The sequence below is a fragment of the Cyprinodon tularosa genome, unplaced genomic scaffold, assembly GCF_016077235.1.
Source record: "Cyprinodon tularosa strain WSP-4 unplaced genomic scaffold, ASM1607723v1 ctg1586, whole genome shotgun sequence".
Taxonomy (NCBI): domain Eukaryota; kingdom Metazoa; phylum Chordata; class Actinopteri; order Cyprinodontiformes; family Cyprinodontidae; genus Cyprinodon; species Cyprinodon tularosa.
Genome location: NW_024038423.1, coordinates 34882 through 46913, shown reverse-complemented (window position 1 = coordinate 46913; position 12032 = coordinate 34882). Strand labels below are relative to the sequence as shown.

The 12032-nt window shown below is 39.5% G+C and overlaps 2 protein-coding genes across 2 annotated transcripts; one reads left to right on the top strand and one right to left on the bottom strand.

Moving 5' to 3' along the window:
* The first annotated feature begins 4514 nt into the window (after positions 1–4514).
* On the top strand, positions 4515–6024 carry LOC119780283 (P2X purinoceptor 7-like). Its single transcript, XM_038280274.1, has 2 exons — positions 4515–4667; positions 5323–6024. Exons 1-2 carry the CDS (start codon positions 4638–4640, stop codon positions 5830–5832), a joined length of 540 nt encoding a protein of 179 aa, XP_038136202.1. The 5' UTR covers positions 4515–4637; the 3' UTR covers positions 5833–6024.
* A 194-nt stretch (positions 6025–6218) lies between these two features.
* On the bottom strand, positions 6219–10620 carry LOC119780282. Its single transcript, XM_038280273.1, has 7 exons — positions 10436–10620; positions 10267–10352; positions 10059–10163; positions 9519–9712; positions 7017–7181; positions 6377–6621; positions 6219–6271 (listed from the first exon to the last, which is right to left on the bottom strand). Exons 1-7 carry the CDS (start codon positions 10611–10613, stop codon positions 6246–6248), a joined length of 999 nt encoding a protein of 332 aa, XP_038136201.1. The 5' UTR covers positions 10614–10620; the 3' UTR covers positions 6219–6245.
* Between the last annotated feature and the right edge of the window lie 1412 nt (positions 10621–12032).

Below are 12032 nucleotides of genomic sequence, written 5' to 3'. Positions count from 1 at the left end.
CATTTAAAATTGTTGATAGATTTCTGCATCACTGCTGACTTTGATTATATACAGTTGGGTGTAAATTGTTAATTTTGAGGAAAATTTTGGTTAAAACTGCTATGAAATTCAAATAAAATGTAAATAATTTCTAAAATTTTAAAATAAGACTTTGTCTTGAAGCGTGGGACAATGATAAGGATGTTTGCTATTTAGTAGAACAATATGCAATTCATAATTATTTGACAAAGTGCAATTCAATCACAACTTTTATTAGTGTCAGTACTAGGACATTCTAGAGTTTGTTCTAATTCTTTAATGAGTTTGTGAGGTTGTGATTTTAAAATTTGTAGTTGATATTTGGCACAGGCAGAGTGAATGTCACCGAGGTATTGATGTTTATTGATTTTGAACAGTAAATGTCATTATTTTCTTAATTCTGGCACATCTGATCGTGGACCATTTTAACACATTTCTATGTTTATTCTTTTTGCAGTTCTGGATTTGGGGCAGTTGGCCGTTTGTGCTATAACAACAACAAATCTAGAGCCACACGGGAGGATGCATCACAAGATAAATTTTATTTATAATAGTGAAAGTAACAAAATGTGGCATATATAAGTTTTGCTTTTTAATTACTTTGTATAATTTTTTCTCTGGCAGTTCTCCTTCCTTCTGACTTGATGGCAATCTTGGGGAAAGGGTCTTTTAAGCTCAAAGATCATGGGACAATGTATTTGAAGGGATCTTCTTGATTACCGCATCAGGCCGCTGTTGTTGCTGAACAAAGACATGATGATGCTGAACTGTGCCCATCTTTGGCTGGACTGCTGTATGAAAGCCAAAAGCTGATGAACGATTACGAAGATCAGCGAAGACGAACTGTTCTCCTGCTGTCATGTGAGGGCAGAGTGCTGCTCACAGGACCTGACAACAGATGTCTCCTTTGAGTGTTGCTTTTCATACCTGGCTGAAAACAAAAGGGACTCAGGCGTTATCTGTGGGAGTCTTCTACGGCTGGGAATCAGCAGTGAGTCAGGACCACAAAGATCTTAGCCTTTTGTCCAAACCCGGACGGGGGTTTCAGTGGATGACTGATCTCCTGGTTTCTATGTCCTGCTCTGTCGACCACGAAAGGCTGACCAAAGTTCATCAAAGCGGGACTGTATCCAGATGTTTCTGCACTGCGGGAATGACTGCTACTCTGGACACCTTCTGATTCAGCAGATAAAGAATTGGGGCATGGCAAGTCACTCAGCGGTGGTCCTGTTGTGTGTTCTCATGTTTGATCCTGGATTCTCACCTCTGATCATGTGACCTGGGCGCCAAAGCCCACTCCTGGGGTTCCCTTCAGTCTGCAGGTTGGAGACGAAATGGGTGCCAACAAAACTTGGTAGTGGTGAATAAGTTCTTTTTAAATTTTTGTAGTGTGTGATGCCATTGTTCTCTTCTTACTTTAGTTATAGCACTGATGCGCCCTGTTGTCTTCACGTCCTGAAGCCCTGCAGTGTAATGCTAAGTGTTGAGCACACCCCATCTCCTGGTGTCAGAGGTTTTACAATGCAGTTTGAGGGTTGGTGTGCACCAACTGTTACGACACTGCATTCCTCGGAAATGCATTAACTTCCTCCATGATTCACTCTGTTTGTCTCACAAAATGCTAATGTGTCTTTTTTCCCTTCCTGCCTGAAAAGAATGGGCAGGGACTAACTATTGCAATTACATATTTTTTCTTAACCATAGCTGAATTGCATTGTGTGTTACGCTTCATCTACTAAGGAAGATGATCTAAATTTTATTTACATAGTCTGTGTTAATTTAAAAAATTTAATCAAACATTAAATTCTATGATTGAGGTGTGCAGATTGTAACAGCATCTGGGACACCATGTTTGAATTGCATCCAACTGTGTTACATGAGGCTAAAGTTAGTGGTGATAGCGGAGTTCATCTCAATGAGTTGTATAGGATTTTTATTGTATTCTATGACAGAACATTTGTTCTGTTATAGAAACAGGGGGACATGAATGGAATTGATCTAATAAGCAAATTTTTAGTTTGGATCTCTCTTTACTTTTCGGAAAAAGAGGTAGGTAGGTGACGTTAAGTCAAAATACATTAAATGCTTTACGGTGTACTAGCAGCATTAAATATGAGCTAACTATTTGGATATGAAATAAGTAAAATTTATAAATTGAATATACTATACTAAATATTACCTATCAAATAATTTACATAAAACAGTGTTTCTTAAACTAAGGAAGGTGATCATTGGATTGTTGTATCTCTATTCATATGATTTAAAATAAGTTGTTTAACTAAGACATCCAGGAAGGTCTAAACTAAAGATTTACATCATTTAATAAACTTAGCTGTATCGAATCTCTCCCCAAAACTGAAAAGGCATTGATAATTGATAAACAATATAAAAAGGGTAATACATTATTTAATTGAATATTTTATAAATAGGTTTTCAAAAGAATAAATGGATCAAAGGTAAAAAATGGTTGAAATTTTGGGGATTTAAAACTATGATTGGAATAAAGTAGGTCATTTTTGATATTTAGTGACAAGGTTAACTATACTCATGTAAAACAGGCTGATCATTCTTTAAGGTTTAAAAAAAAAATAGAAAATATGATGATTGAAATTAAATTGGTCTAAATTGGAGATTTACAAATTAACAATTATGGAACTGCTTCTAAAATACAGTTAAAGGTGGGGTATATGATCCTGGATAAACGGTTCCTGCCAGCTACATTTTTGAAAATACACACCTTCAGCCCACCCCACGAAACCACGCCTCCAAATTACATGAACGCGCCTGCTGTCAGTCGAGAATGTTCGGATGTTCCCGAGAACGAAACAGGCCGAGACCTCGCGAGTGCACGTGACTCGGGATGAGGCGAGAAGCTCATGTCTATTACTAGCTAACCACAACATAACAGGCTAACTTCCATGATGGCGTCGTCTTCTCCTAGTACGGTAAGAGTGTTGAACAATTCAATATGGTCGTAAACAAGTTGTCACGGTTGTCATTTCAAGAAGTATTGATCCTCCCTTCAGCGGGTTTTACCGGCGTATGCTCTGTTGCTTAGCAACCGTGTAAGTTGACACACACAAAGCAGGAAAAGAATGAATACCAAGGTTTTCAAAACTGTTTTTTTATTTATTTATTTTTTTAAAAGTTAAAGTGAACAAAGACTACACTCACAAGAATCCAGAGTGGAAGGTTTCCAACCATTGGGAGCAGGAACCAATCAAATCAAATGTAATGATAGAAACCTTAGTCAGTTAAATAACCTGCTGCTGTCATTCTGCACATCTCTGATGTTGCTGCTATTTTCAAATATCCATTACTGTAAAAATGTCCATAGCTGCATATTGGTTATTTATTCCCCAGTTTTATATTGTTAAAACACTTTACAGTATTTTATTGTTTATATTTTAACTCTTCCCTATTATGTTATTCTTATACATTTTTCTAAGGTCCTCATTTGTGTGACTATTTTCAATAATCTTTCTGCTGCTGTAAATTTGCCCATTGTGGGACAATAAAGGGATTTTCTAAACTATAAAAGGGTTAGAAATACATAAGTAAATCTAAACAATGTATGTATAAAAATATATCTGCAAAATCTCTAATATTCAACAACAAAAAATACTTAGTTAAGCATATTGTGCAAAACAACAATAAAAAAATTAAACTCCTATCAGATTTATAGTTCCCACTCTGCAGATCTATTAGAATCTGTCCTTAAATTACAGCCAAACCCATTTACACAATAACAGATAAAAACCTTCAGATAAACCAAACATTACCGCCACATATCTGACTCAATAACCATTAAAAAAACTATTTTCATTCATTTCAGACGGAACTATTCACAGAGTTGTATTATATTAAACTGAACTTCCAATTTCCCGATGATGAGACATTTGTTCTTTCAATCAACCCCAACCCCCCCCCCCCCCCCGCTCCAAGGTGTCCTGGTTTTCCCAAATGAAAATATGGTTACCCTAGTATTGATAGTAGATGTATACTAGACAAGTCGTTGTTTTTTTACTTGTTGTTTTGATACGTGTTACTCACACAATCTCACTGTAGTAATAACAGTGGTGATCAGAGACCTACTGTTGTCATCCTAGCAAAAAAAAAAAAAAAGGACGGACATTGACATATTTCTATAGGTGTAATATGTATGTTACTATTGTGTGCATGCATACCTGACAGTGTAATCCGTTGTCTTTTTGTTACGGACGAATCTTACGGGGAAATTCCACAGCCTAACTTACGCTAAACCTGACTATTCTTTTCATTTGTAAAATGGGGATGTCGCCCGTAGCTTAGGCTATAGTGTACTTGTGCGAGCAAAGAAAACAACAGAACAGATCAACGCTAATGAAGTTGAGGTGATTGTGACGGTGTTGTCCACGCTTTATTTATTTTAGAGCTTCCACGGCGACAGCTCCCCTGAGCCAACGTCCAAACGCCCGAAACGCCAGACCAGTACAAGAGGTGGACCGAGGGGCAGCGATCGTGGGGGCAGAGGCAGAGGCAGAGGAAGAGCTGGGACAGCAGGAGGAAGACCCAGGGGAAGGAGACCTCAGCCGTGGGGTCTTGAACTTACGCAGGAGGACTTTGAGAGAATTCGAGACATGCGAGCGGACAGGATTGCAAATGAGGATGTAGGTTGATCACATACTAGGTTTTAATGCCATAAACTGTTTAGCTCCAAAGATGTATGAAGAAGTGTTGTAAGTGAAGTGTTAGTACAATACTTGTGCAACGTGAGATGGTTGTAGCTACATAACATCAGTTGTCTTGTAATTAGATCCATAAGACACATTGTACTTCATATTTGTTTGAATCTGACACAATACTTTTTTTTATTCAAATGGAAGTCTCAACAACATGGTATTATAGGAACATAAATGCAATTACTGAATTGGTAATGTCCACACCGGGCTCATGGTCAATGGCAATACTTAGTCATCATCTACTGGCAGAGGTGTCAAAAGTAAAAATGAAAGTACATTTGTGGTGTAATTACAACACTAGCACATGACATCACATAGCTGTTACACCATGTACTCCATTGTACCATATGAAATAGATGGACTGTGTTGTTACTGAAAAACACTGAAAACCTATCAAGGACCCACCCACAAACTTGATCCAACCAGTGCAGAGTTAACTGATTGTAAGACACAGGTCTACTGGTTACTCAGATTTCAACTTGTGTTAGAATTTAAGTTTTTTTTTTTTTTTTTACTTGTGACACCTCTGTCTACTTCATATGACAAAGGAAAGGCACTAGATAAAACATTTATTTCTTTACAGGCCCGAATTCAATCCCTGGATTTACAACAAGCTCGAGAAATATTGCGAGGCGCCCTGACCCGTGACCCCAGCCTGATGTTCGACTTAGCACACCGGACATCTGGCCCTCCAGGTCCGCAGCCACAGCCCCCTGCAGCCCAACCTACCTGGTGCGTCTGCACCAATTGCAAGGAGATGCCAACCGACATTGAGAGAAAGTGTTGTGGAGAACCGGCCGACTCCTGCATCGCCATGATGCAACACATGGACGAGTTCATATTGTTAGAGGGGATTCTCTATTTTGCAGGGAGAATTTGGGCAGAAGTGCGGGCAGAGGCTGATGTTGTTGGACCTGGAGAAAGCAACAGAAGATTCAGGCATGCAGCCTACCGACAGTTTGTGGTGTGGCAGTATGGGGCACTGGGTCACGGCCGGCGTGTCGTTATACCCAGTTGCTGCGTATGGAGGATCCGTGACCGTTATCCTGATCCACTGGGCCAGTATAGAGGGTTTGTAGCAAGTAGGGTGTGAACACAAACTGGCGATGTACATAACTTTATAATTATTTTTATTCCTACTGTCTTTGTGTACATAGTTGTATTGTATAATTATTGTTATTTGTAGTTGTATACATCTGCATGGATACTGTTCTCTTGGTTTTGAACCATTCTACCTTTGACATTTGCGTGTGCATTTGAAAATAAAAGCATAATTTCAAAAATCCTTACTATTGTTGTCTTGTGGAATACAAATTGTCAATGTTATCAATTTTCTGACCACAGAATGGTTACAAAATACAGACATACACAGTAAAATAGTGTAAAAGAATATTTATTGGCATATTGTCATGTGTGGACAGTTGAAAAAAATGTTGGGCAAATTAAAATATATACAAATTTACAGTTATCACCACCATGCAAAAAAGGAGAACAACAGCTGAAGAACTAGTCAGCAGGTGGAGGAGTCTGTGCTGTAAAGAGATAAAACAGAATCATATGTCACATGTCTGACAATAGTGAAACTTTCAAATGTGAGCAGCCACGAATTTTGAACAGTGAGTGTCAATGGTACTTACCAAGCCCTCTGCTGACTTGCTTCAGTAGCAGCTCTTGGGTTGTTGGGGCAGGTACACCAGAGAGAGGGCCAAGTCTTCTCGGGTCATCTGGTCTGGAGGGTCTCGGGTCAGCCATTCCTCTAGTGGCAGCCAGTCTACGACGCAGAATGGTTCTCTGTAGGTCATCGATGTAGCTGTAGTCCTTCTCAACCTTTTCCATATGCAGCCTCCAGCTCCTGGACCTCTTATTGTACAACTTCCCGTACCTGAAACATGAAATGTGACAGACTGTCTTAGAGCTAATTTACATTTCATTACACTCAGATAGTGCTTTTACAGGGTGTGTTAGTCAAGTGTGGAATTTTGTGCCTTGTTCAAGAGCACATCAGCCACGATTGGAGGTGTGAGGGAAAGGGTAAGGGGAGAGAGGGTAAGGGTGGTATTAGAACCTGCTACCCTCTGATGTTAGGACCCTCTCTCCAGCCAATTAGGCGATGGCTGCTGCAAATCTTCTTGGGTCCCCAGGTTGTGTTTCGTAATCAACAACATATTGCTAACATATTGTAAAACTGTTCAATGAAAATCCATTTGCCATCATCACTGTAAAGACATTTGAATACATTGACATAACTTGTATAGAAATGTTTATGATGATACATACTGAATTGTGCCATCCGCCTTTCTCTTGGCTGGTCTCTTCAGGTGATGGTTGTAGTCCAGGCCAGCCAACAAAGTACGCGCTTCATAGACAGGAGGGGAAAAGCTGTAGCGTTTGCTTGCATACATAAGTATGTGGTTATGAAACGACTCCAAATCTGCCGTTGACCTGAGTGAAAAGCAGAAATTGTAAAGATCTTGTGGTGGATTTTAATTTTAGACAAAGTATAACAAAAATTGCACATCAGCCATACATCACATTCAAACCAGTCTCATGGGAAAATGTACCCCCACTACGTTGGTCCACACTGCAAAACGTAGTGGAGGTACATTAAAGGCCATTTTTTTGTGGTACTGTTACGTTTCTTCTGCCTATACGCTTTCTATTGTTTTACGTCCTAGTCACGTGACTTTCAAGATTCCAGCTGGGAGAAGAAAAAAAATAAATATATGGCCGACATTCGCTCATTTTTTTGTGGAAAGATTAATGACTTGAGTTTGTTTTTGCATTAAAATAAGTTTTGATTACATTTCTAGTGAGAAATGTATAGTTTGTTGCCAGAATATTTACTCAGGGAATGTACATATTCACTTGCTTGTTCGTTTCTTGCAAAGATTTTTCAAGATAATGTGAAACTGTAACATTTTGGTATAAACATGGCTGAGATTTCTCTAACTTTTAGTGGGAAAATCAATAATTTCAATCAGTTTCTGCATTTAAATGGGTTTTTGATTACATTTATAGCGAGAAGTGTCGGGTTTATTTACATAATATTTACTTAGTGAACATACATAATCACCCGCTTGCTAGTTTTTGCTACGGTGTTTCGGATCTCGTCAGGATTATGTGAAATTGCAACGTTTTGGCTGCTACCTATCGCCTAGCATTTAGCTGCCGCACCGATTCAACATTGAATTCTTTGTGATTTAACTCCATCTGACGGATCAAACCCTCGCCACTGCGGCGTTGCGTCTGAGGTTGATTTTCAGATCAATGCATTACGTCGTGGCATACGGGAGAAACTAATTAAACTAGTTTAAAAAAGGATCATGGGTTAAGATCGGACGTGTTTTATTTGGAAATCTACCGGATCCTTTGTGCATTTCACTTCCTGTTTGGTGCGATCTCATTGATGGGTTTTGACCAGATTTTGACCAGAGAGGAACTAAAAAAAACAAAAAAACAATTTAAATACACAACCAGCATATCTGGAATCAGTGACAGAGAGCGACTGGGACCAGAAGTTTATTAATTTCTCCCCACTGATTTCCATTCAAAATGTTTTCGATCCCACCGGGCTCTAGGGAAGGGGCGGGCATACCGCCACCTACTGTTCATGAGTGTGTAGCAACATTGTTTTACATCTATTAAATTCTATTTTTAAATTTTGTATTCTGAAGATAAATAAATAATGCTTTCCTTAATCTATAAATATCTTTTATATTTCCTTTATTTCCCAATAATCCTTTAAGACTCCATTCTTGGCCTGTCCTCTTTTCAATTTCTTCCTTTCAGGTTCATATGTTTTGCAGTTCATCAATACGTGTTCTATATTTTCTATCTCTCCACATCCTTCACATTTATCATTATTTTTCCTCCCTATTAAGTATAAATTGTCATTTAAATAAGTATGAACTACTCTTAATCTGATCATTATTATTTCTTCCCTTCGGTTTCTCTCATTAATATTTCTATTTAATACTGACTTTTGTACTTTATATAACCTTCTTCCTTTTTATCTTCATTCCACCTTTTTTTTTGCCATTTTTCAATTTCTTTCTTTATTTCTTAATAAATGATTTTCCTTCCCCTTTCCCTGAAGTATTTGTAATTGTTATTTGTCTACTTTTCATTCCAGCTAAGTGCTGATGAAGGTTCTCAGTCATCCAGGTCATAGTCATTCCGTAAAAATTCAAAAAATATCCACTGGACTTGGTTTTCAAGATTTGAAGACGTTTCGCCACCTCTCCAGGAAGCTTTCTCAATTCAAATGTCAGGATCCGCAGTGAGTTTGAGTCTTATAGGCGTTGTCTATATAAGACTCAAACTCACTGCGGATCCAGACATTTGAATTGAGAAAGCTTCCTGGAGAGGTGGCGAAACGTCTTCAAATCTTGAAAACCAAGTCCAGTGAGCATTCCAGCTAACTTTCCATTAATTAGCTTGAAAACAGCACTTTGTAGGCACCCAGTTTCTCTAACAATGGCCCTTTTTGGGTCACCCTCCATGCATTGGGTGTCAGTTCAGTTCAGTTCAATTAGCAGTTTTGTGTGGCACTGCACAGTTACATAGTCAAATTGTATAAACCAGACAAAGCAGTGAAGGACCAGGTGCCATAAACAAACAAAGAATCAATAACAACAAAGTATGTATCTCATAATTCAATGCAACCTGAAATGTTGAGGAGTTGAAATGTAGTGAGCAAAATGTAAATAATAATCTATACCCGGTGCCAAAAGGCCATTGCTCTGGGTAGAGGAAAGTCATGACCATTTGCAGGTTTACCTGAAGTGAAGGTATTTGTCAATGTTCTTCAGCCAGCGTGCGTCGAGAACAATTTCTCTCAGTCTTTGGTGTGCCAAACTGTCTGCCTCGATCCATTCCTTGTCTCTGCTGTCCTCCAGAGGGCCATGGTGACAGGAGTACAGGGACCACTCATGCTCTCCGGTGACATGGTGCAGCAGTCCCGACCACATGTCCTAAAAACAAGCAGTAAGGAGTTGTATTCTCAAATAAGGAGTCTCAGTGCGCGTAAGAAGGTTCCAATGTTGTTGGACAAATAACCCGTGGTAAGTATAAATTGACATGACGTTTCCAGCAAGATGGTGTTACCAGCAATACAATAGTTGCTGTTACACTGTACCATCCCAACATTTGGCTAAGTAAGAAAAATGTAAGGTTACTAAGTTACACAAAGTGTACATTAAACTGGATGACATCTACCACCAACATATTGAGGAGAAATGTGGCCAGACTATGCTTACATTGTCCAGTCAATGAGGACATCAATTAAAAATTTTAATATTTCTGTACTAGGCTACTTACCATAAACTGTCGATAGGAGTTTGAAGTCTTGCAGCAGTGCCAGAAATGGTTGCAAATATCCCTGCTCCATGCTAGTAAACCAGCGCATCCCTTTTGCTGTCCTGCCTGGACATTGAACAGGATATCAGAGCAGTAAACAATGTCAGAAATCTCGCAAAACACATATGAAGTTAGTGGATCAAAAGCATGCAATTGCAAATAAACATACCGCCACAAGCTTCTTATTGAGGTTCTTCGAGCCATGCCAGATGTCCCAAGAATGGTGTATGCCACTGTCTTTGAACAGCCCTTTATCTGAATGGTGCAGAAAGATGATGAATACATCATCCAATAACAGCTGTATGGTGAAGCTGTACAGTAATATAGAAATTACTTACTAAAAAGTGCTGCTATTTGACTGTGTGCATCTGTGCAAACTTCGGTCACATTCAGCTCTTCACGAAGTGTCTCCAGGGTACGCACAAAGCCCTCCTTCTCCATAATGACAGAATTTCTGTTAGTCTCCCGTTTGTCAAGGTTTACCATGGAAATTATTTGCTTCGAATCATTATCCATGGCTGTGTATGTGTAGTATTGTGCACAGAACCCCGGACTGTCCATACGACCATCACCTTTGAATAAAAAATGAGAAATAATTAGAGTGTGTGTGTGTGTGTGTGTGTGTGTGTCTTCACAACTCACCAAGGACCACAACAGGCCCTCGTTGTTTTAGCTGAGCAATCACTTTGGCCCTCTTGTCATTCCAGAACTCTTTTACGCTCTCAACACAGAAGGAGTCCTGGATCTTGAAGAAGTTGGTCCTGTCAACCATCCCCATATTCATAAACTGGAAAAGCAGTGCAATTTTGGCATAGTTGTTGCCTGAGAGCAATATATTGGTGGCTAGCATGAAGTCCCCGGCCAACATTCCAAACTTGAACATGGACTGTGAACTCCATCGCCACACCAAATGACCCCGAGAGCACATCTGAAAACACAGTCAAAAACGGGGATGGGGGGGTTTGTTTAACAGAATACATAGAACAGCCACTTCACCATATGACTCATATGGAAATATATAATACATTTGTGACAACTCACCCATTCTACAACAGCTGCTGTGCCCCGGGATTTTACCCGAATTTCAAAAGGCGCCTTTGCAGGGCACGGCTTGTTTGTCATCGGTTCTTTTTCTGTGCATTCGGCCATTGGCAAGGCAACGCACCCCGCAAGCTGCTTCAGACAATCGTGGTACACAATTGACGCAGGATGGCCAATCACATCATCTTCTACCTCAACTTTCATCGCCTCTGGCAACGGCGTGTCTGGCCTTGCCGGATCACGGTTGAAGTCCACATCAAGAACCGATTCTTCTAAGGTGACTGTTGGCAGTGTTTCCAAACGTAGGTTCGTCGTCAGAGCACCTCCTGTTCTGTAGAATAAACAAGATACAGAAAAATGATAACAGCAATAACAACATCACTCACAGATAGTAAGGTAAGGTAGTGGTACAGAATATAGCTTACCGCACACAAACACGAGGCACATAATCAGAATCACTCTCGTCACTGTATGTGTCAATTTCCTTGGTCACATCTTCCTCCAACGATGAGACAGAGTCTTCCTCCATGTCAGGGTCCCAGGTGTCATCATCACCCCAGTCAGGGTCCCAGGTGTCATCATCACCCCAGTCAATTCTAAGTAGTAATGCACATTATTTAAAAGAGGTCTCGTTTTTTTTCTTAGCTTTTATGTCCATACATTGTTTTGAGAACACCACTTACGTAGAATTTTGAATGTCATTGAACTGCTCCTCACTGACATCAGCATATGCGTCCAATGCAGATGAACTAATCAGATAAATAAAGCAGAGGACAGAACATCATGAACTTGTGTGTAATTTACAGGGTTTCCTTTTGATATATTTCACAGAGTTGTGGCTGAAAAGTGTTTCACATGACATACATAGTACCCGGCTGTTCATCATCACCCTCT